Genomic DNA, 8,345 nt, shown 5'->3' on the forward strand with positions numbered 1-8,345 from the left:
TAAAGTATATTCAAATGGAAAACTATTATTTTAAGTTGTAATAATATTTCACAATATTACTGTTTTTTTCTGTATTTTTGATCAAATAAATGCAGGCTTGATGAGCAGAAGAGACTTCTTTCAAAAACATTAAAAATAGTACTGTTTCCTAACTTTTGACCTGTACTGTATATATATATATATATATATATATATGTGTGTGTGTGTGTGTGTGTGTGTGTGTGTGTGTGTGTGTGTGTGTGTGTGTGTGTGTGTGTGTGTGTGTGTGTGTGAGTGAAACTATGCTTAGATGCTGATACCTAATTTCTTTTTACATGTCAGTCTCTCTGTGTTTCTCTTAGTAGTCAAACCTGCAACGTTTGCATTTCCAACACAGCTCCTTAACCACCCTTTAATGTTTGCTTGGTCTAATTGTTAGGCTACCGTCCCCCATGGAGAACCAACACTGAAGTCATAGATTGTCACATTAATGACAAGTCTGAACAGGATCATGCCCACAACTGCACAGTATGGTTGACTTGTAGATCATTTTTCCAATAAAAATCAATCTACTGTCAACACAAGTATTTGGAAAATTTCTAAAGTATCTTTATTTAATCTAGAACATATACAATTTTTCATTAGCTGAATGAAAATACACATACAAGAACTGAACATGACTGACTAAAATGGGGACTCTCCATTTTATTCTCATGTGAAAAATATACTTAAATACCCTCCATTTAATCAAATTAAAGGATGTTCTGCTTTGGTATCTGGTATAACATGAAAGCAATGCTTTGATATTGCAGATTAGACCACAAAGCTTAGAAGCAATTCCTAAGAACTTCTTCGAACATTGCAACAATATTGCAGGATATTTTGCATATTTACCCATGCTGGTTAAAACACTTAAAGCATGACATCTCACAGAGAGTATAGTTGCACAATAACCCTCCTAAAATTCTGTTTAGGAATCACACTACCTGAAATTCAGACACTGCAATACTTGGCGAAAACATCAGCAATCAAATTGCCCAAAAATCAGAAGGATGATCTTGGCGCATTGTTGTTCAAAATTACTTTAAGACAACCCTGCATTAGTGAGCCTGAAACTGTCTGATCAGTCATTGTTTACATGCCTTCACTAATTAGATTTAGGACTTGTGAAATGCCAAGACTCTTCCTGAATCATCTATAAATAGTACATGTTCCTGCGGCACTACTTTGAGATCAAGTAATTCCTCTCAAATGATGCCAGATTCCTCTATATGGGTCTATTTCAGTGGGGAACTATTTGTCCTTATCCTCCACAACCTCATCCAAATCCTCCTGCCTAAGAGTCTTCACTCGGGCCTCCATGTTGGTGATCCTCTGTTTGATTTTGTTCTGGCTGGATGTCCAGTCTGCCATAAGACGAGCGAATTTGGTTTGCATCACATCTAGATTGGTCTCCAAGACACTAACCTTTTCCTCCAGGTCCTTCGGGTCTGCGCCAGCATTGGCCGCAGCCTCATCGATGAGATTGTCTTTCATCAGAATAGCTCTACCTTTCTCCTCTAGTGCCTTTTTGGCTTCTGGGTACTCGGTTAATGCCTCCATTAGGTCATCTTTCGAGAGCGCGAACAGATCTGAGTATCCCACACTGCGTATGTTTGCAGTCCTGCGGTTACCGGCTTTACTTCCTTTGATGCCGAGAATGCTGATCTCTCCGAAGTAAGCGCCATCGCTGAGCACCACAAACTGCGTGACGCCATCATCCGCCACCACAGCTAGTTTGCCTTCTTTGATGATGTACATCTCCCGCCCAATGTCACCCTTCTTGCAAATGTAGTCACCCGGACTGAAAACCTGTGGTTGAAGTTTAAGGACGAGCTCAACAAGAAGACCCGCTTCGCAGTCCTGGAAGATACGCACCTTCCGAAGGGTTTCCAGATGCACGTTGATGGCAATCTCCGCCTTGAGCTTATCTGGGAGGTTCTTGAGCACTTCCTTTTCGTCGCAGGTCTTCTGTTCGGTCCAAAGGTAGTCAAACCACTTCACGACACGGGCCTCCAGATCTTTGGTGACCTTTCGGAACTGCATGTACTGCTTGATGGAGTCGATCTTGGCCTGGAACTCTGCACGGGATGCATTCATGTTGGAAATCATGGCGCCGACATTACCAACGATGGTGGCAAAAATGAGCACGCCAATGAGAAAATCAGAAACCACAAATAAATACTCAACATCTCGGACGGGTGGTGGCGTCTCTCCGATGGTGGTGAGTGTGAGAGTGGACCAGTATAAGCAGTAGATATACTTCCTGGCAAGACGGCCAAACTCAGGGTCGCTGATGTTGGGGTAAACCCATGTGTCTGAACCAAAGCCGATTGTTTTTGAGATGGCGAAAAAGATGCAGCCGTTCCAGTGGATGATGATAAGGATGTACAGGACGAGATTGCTGATTCGGAAGATGTTGGGGAAGTTGGTTCTGGTTTCAGTGCGGTCGAAGAACTCAAAAAGACGAGCCATTTTGAAAAGCCGGTTGAATCTTAGTTCGGGATTGTTGTAACCCACTTTCAGCATTAATATGTCTGTTGGTATCATGGAGATCACATCAAATCTGAATTGCGGTGACTTTCTGTAGTGTTCCCAAAGCTTCTTAGATTCTCTCACTAGTAACCCTTGCTCCAAGAAACCTGTCAAAATAATTTCATTGTTATGTACAGTATTTGCAATAACTTTTTTTCCCTGTAGAGCAGTGATTTCAGAAGCTACGTTCTGTATTTTAGTGTATGTTATAGCTTTTAAAAAAAAAAAATAGTTTTAGTTTACATCTTGATTTTATGTGTTTTCTTTAACATTTTTAATTTAGAGTTTTAGAGATAACTTAAATATAAAATTCATGATTTGGAAATTTGCTGAAGCCCCCAGTTGAGAACCACCACTTTAAAGGGGTCATATGATGCTGCTTAAAAGAACATTATTTTGTGTATTTGGTGTAATGCAATGTGTTTATGCGGTTTAAGGTTAAAAAAACACATTATTTTCCATATAATGTACATTATTGTTTCTCCTCTATGCCCCACCTTTCTGAAACGCGTCGATTTTTACAAAGCTCATCGTTCTGAAAAAGCGAGGTGTGCTCTGATTGGCCAGCTATCCAGTGTGTTGTGAATGCCTCAAGCGTATGACGGAAATGGTACGCCCCTTAACATACTATGCTGTCTCCCAGGCCAGCATAATAAAACCCATTACAAACGAGGCATTTGTTGCATCCTGTGGGGACATAATTACTGATTATAATGACTTATACTGTCTTTTTACGCGTTGCGTTGCATATCGCACTGCGTAAACATAAAACCATGTCTGCATTTGTGATCTGAGAAACAACAAGCCTACTCTACTGCTCAAAACTCGTTTTAATCATCATTGGCAAATTATTTAAATATAAAAAACGTACTAAGAGGGTGTGAGTTAGAAGTGCCAGAATGTCCTTGCAAAGTTTGAACTGCCCAACTTTATAGAAACAGCCTTTGTGCCACAGATGCATTGCAGGTTACTGGTTCAGGAAACGGTCCTCATCCTCCATAAAATGCGCAGCACACATCTGAATATTTGGGTTGAACTGTTCTGGAACGGTGTTGAAATACAACTTAACCACTGATTTCTAGTTGTGTCCTCTTTTGGAAGCAAAAACAAAGTCGTTTCGCTTTCACAATGAAACACAGCGTCTCCACTACATATCATTGGCGGCAACAGGTAGAATAAAAGTTAGACCTTCTTTCTTTGCGTGAAAGTAATGTAGACATGTGCGGGCATGTTAGAATGAGCCATTTTAGGGGGGTGTGGTTGACTCTTAAATTTGATAAAGAATATCTCTTTGGATTTTAGACTTAAGTCTTTGCAACTTTACAGATCTTCTTTATGCACCAAGAGCTTGTAACACTCCAAAGAGAAAGGAAAAATTTAAATCGAATCATATGACCCCTTTATTAAAGGGATTGTTGTTTACATTTACTGTTATAGTTAAATACGACTAGTCGAGTACAAACAGACTTAAATTAATAATCTCACCTGTTCTTGATCTCACAAAAGTGTCAATGTAGTAAATGACATCAGATGAATAGTCCAGAACTATCCATAAGATGGTGTAGTCATCCTGCAGTTCATTAAAACAGGCTCTGTTTAAAAAAAATAAATAAAAAAAGTTTAAAATAGACAGAATTAGACAGATTAGCACTGTCACCACACAATAACATCTCTCTGAATTACAGAATATAATGATATATATTTCTGCATATAGTTTTCTTGTGTGTTTTATAATTAGCTGTAATAAAAAAGAAAAATTATTTTAATACTAATATTATAAAACTTTAAAATATCTTCAAAGCATTAATATATTTAATTAATCAGTATGCAATTTAATGAAACTTTCAATGTATAAATGTACCTGGTAATAAGCATCATTAGGTTATAGAAGACAGGTATTGCTACAATGGTCAGCCAGTGATAGTACAAATCTGTCGCTGGATCCATGATCCAAACCTGTTTTCTAAAAAACAAACATATAAATAAATATATTCCAGACTGAACAAATAACTACATTTAACTGCATTCAATTCAGATAAAATACTCACGGTTTCTCCTCTTCCTTCTTTTTATCATCCTTTTTCTCGTCCTTCTTCTCATCTTTCTTTTCATCTTTTTTCTCATCCTTCTTTTCATCTTTCTTCTCATTTGTCTCAACTTTCTTTTCATCTTTCTTCTCATCATTTTTTGGTTCTTCTTTCTTATCATCTTTCTTTATCTCCCTGTCGTCCTTTTTGCTGCATTAAAATAATCATTAATATTTAGCATATAACATCAGAATGTACTTCAGTACAACATGTAATAATATTTAACTTTCCCACATACTCATCTGTATTGTTGGAGTTGTTCATATTCAGTGTTGCAAGAGGCCAGCGATTTGCATTGTTGTTGAGGCTGTAAAGATAATAATATTGTTTTATTCTTGTTATTTGATAATGATGAGAAAAAAAATTAAATACTAAAGCATTATGAATCAAGTACTGCATAATCAAAATACTATTTTTTCATTGGATTAGCAATAGTACTTTTTACCACATTAAAGTGGATTTCAGGCCTTCCACTTTGCATTTTCCCAAAGAATACCCCTTAAATGTGGGAAAAGCATGGCCACCTTTGGCTTAATGTCAGGCCCAAATGAAATCTGTAATTTTTCTGCACTATATTTATAGCGTAGTTGAAAGCATTATCAAATTAACCTAAATATTTAATAAATTAACACAAAAGGGGAGAGAGATGTGAAGAACTATGTATTTTAAAAATCTGTGTCCAGAATCTGAATTATTATTCTGTGGGCCTGCCGAATGTAGGACAGCTTACAGCTTTATTTTAATGCATTTCAGTGTGTTAAATGCGAGCAAGTAAGTAGCAGTATGTTGCACTGGACGAGCAGTGGACCAGAACCATTATCAGGAGGGCTGTGTTTCTGAAGAAAGTGAGTGTGCGGCAGACAGCAGGGGATTATAAGGTCACTGTCAGCACATCCTCTGTTGTTGTCTTGAGAAACACACTTAATCTCAACACAGATCACGGGGCATTACATTACAGATTATGTTTCCTCTCCAAGTATTTTTGATAATAGTTGCACAATAAGTTTGTATGTATCTTTAAAAAAAAATCTTTAATAAAAAAAAATAAATAAAAAAAATAAATAAATAATAATAATATTTTTTTTATTTTTTTTATATATAATATTAAATTATATTATTTTTGCTATATTTGTAAACATTTTACTTGTTTGATTTAAATGATTTGTTTTATTTGTTGTTATGGTTTTTTTTTTTAACCATATAAATATCAGCAATTGCAATTTTTACTCAGTTTGGGTCACTGAATTAAAAAAAAAAACATAATACTCTCATAAATATTCTCACTATATCCTACTATATGAGTCATAAATGCCTGGTGTATTAAATATGATACTCTTTTTAGATTTTTTTTTTTAAAGATTTTTTTGGCAATAAGAAGTGTTGCTAATGTGTACAAATATTTTTGGGGGCAACTGTTTACTGTACATGGTTGCATTTTCACTCACTTCCTCTTTCGCAGTTGGTCCTGTCCTCTGTTGTCACAAGATGCATCCATTTGTCCTTCCATGTCTTCAGTTATCATAATTGAATCACTGCATTCTGAAGCTGTACATTTGGTGGATTTTCCTCCAAACTGCAACATGAACTGGGACATCCTGAAAGTAAAGGTACAGTAACTTGTTAAAATCACTTTTTATGCACAAACAATCATCAAATCTCCAGCGCAAAGCAAACAAATAAACAGAGAAAAAGATCAAATCACCTGTCCATTAATCCACGGGGTGGCTGATCACTGCAAACAAGACCAATATATACCAAATTAAATATATGGAATTAAATGGTAAAACCAGACATGCATTGAAAGTGATGACTGTGACAAACTAGATGCAGAATAAACATTGATTTGTCTATATATGTCTGTGCCATCTCCTCTGACCTGGCCGGTTCAGGAGTGAAGGTGGATCTTTGTGAGGGGTATGACTGTTCTGTGCAGATTTTAGCCATTTTATTTCCTGTTAGGCCATTCACTGCAATTAGATCACATCTTTGGCTAATCACTCCTGTAAACTGAAATGCACTTTCATTAGTGAACTAATTTACTTCCTAATTGCAAAGTGGTTATTATACATTCTGACACAAACAATGCTCAAATTCATGAATAAATAGTACTACAGCTAATTTTAGTCGAGTGGTGCACTGCTACACTTTGACTATTTTTGTCTCACAAAGATCAAAAATAAATCCCCTTTCTATTTTAAGAATTTATAGAAGGATAATAGATCCACATATACATGCCAAACAAATGCAAGTGTCTGCTCTATAAATATACACTGCAGCTTAAAAGCCACGCGGAATCAGTGGCGTCTTCCAGGAAGATAAGCTGTTTTAAGACAAAAAGAGCCTGTGGTTTCGCACAGGACATTTCTGATTGAGACAGGGAGGTAAACACGGTTCTTCTACCCCTCCTGCGTGCTATTACTGGGGATTCCCTTAGCCAGACATGCAAAGATCAAATTTGGAAGTGCTTAAAGTTGAGAAGCAACTCATAAAGAGTTTCAACCTCACTGAATGTTTATTTGCTCTGCATGTAGCTGACAATGGCTCTAACGAAACAGATGCTGTTTTTTTTTTTCAAAGTCTAGTGTCTTAATTTGAAGCCCCTCTAAAAGGCCACCTGAGAGAAGTTCAATAGTGTTGAAAATTTACAAAAAAGCAAAATTTCTGTAGATCTCACACAGTGCACAGAAAAAGGCTATTAGGCTTAATCACACATCTGCTTGAGACATCAAACATGTGGACGGACTGTGGTTTATATTCTATAATTTTTCAACACACACACACACACACACACACACACAGACATATATATGTATATATATATATATATATATATATATATATATATATATATATATATATATATATATATTATAAGTATATATTATGTGCAAGTATATTTAATATATATAATTAATAAATATATTAATTTTTTTGTATTTATGTTTTAATTTTATGTCTAGTACATTTTAATTAAGGAAACGTAACATTTGCCACCCAACACAATAAGGGAGTATAGGGAAATTGTTGAAACAAATAAGCCAAAGAACAAATAATTAAAACATATGTTATACGACATAAAATGTATAATTAAAAAATATATATATTAAAAAATAACAAATTTAACAATGGGCTATGTAAGACCTGTTGCAAGCTGTCGCTATCCAACTGAGAGACTAAAGACACTAAAGGCATGTCTGGGATAACGTACATGAGTGGAACGGGGCGGCAGAGATTTTCCTTCCCTGCTCAAAGCGTTCTGATCACTCAGCTACAGCTCCACTCTGGATTTTCCATTTCCCCTCTGCACTGACTGCAGTAGACAGAAACCCCGACACGAACAATATCTGTACCACTGAATACCAGAGAAAACGTCCACCCTTTGGTTTTCAAAAAGGCGCACCGAGCTGTAGACAAAATGACACACCTGCGAAACACCGACTCTTCGAATTTCATAACACCCGCTCCTGACTCCCGACAAACTCTGCTCCCATCTAAACTTCACTCGGAAAACAGACGAGCGGAGTGATACCAAAAACTGAGCGGTACCAGTGTTATAGGATTATATCAGCGCTCGTGGAACTCTGTTTGTCCAATCAAATTTAAGGACCGAAACTAATACAACAGACAGACAAACAAACAAATAAATAATAAAAAAGTAAGTTTGGGAATTCAACAAGTAATTAAAAAAACTGCCACAAGAAATTA

The 8,345-nt window shown here is 36.4% G+C and overlaps 1 protein-coding gene across 1 annotated transcript; it reads right to left on the reverse strand.

Moving 5' to 3' along the window:
- Nucleotides 1–263: 263 nt before the first annotated feature.
- Nucleotides 264–6,471, reverse strand: LOC109086091 (cyclic nucleotide-gated channel cone photoreceptor subunit alpha-like). Its single transcript, XM_042730835.1, has 7 exons — nt 6,343–6,471; nt 6,086–6,235; nt 4,879–4,947; nt 4,602–4,790; nt 4,415–4,516; nt 4,039–4,145; nt 264–2,660 (listed from the first exon to the last, which is right to left on the reverse strand). The coding sequence occupies exons 1-7, from the start codon at nt 6,348–6,350 to the stop codon at nt 1,273–1,275; spliced, it is 2,013 nt and encodes a 670-aa protein (XP_042586769.1). The 5' UTR covers nt 6,351–6,471; the 3' UTR covers nt 264–1,272.
- Nucleotides 6,472–8,345: the final 1,874 nt, after the last annotated feature.

This window comes from Cyprinus carpio, chromosome A1, assembly GCF_018340385.1.
Source record: "Cyprinus carpio isolate SPL01 chromosome A1, ASM1834038v1, whole genome shotgun sequence".
Lineage (NCBI taxonomy): Eukaryota > Metazoa > Chordata > Actinopteri > Cypriniformes > Cyprinidae > Cyprinus > Cyprinus carpio.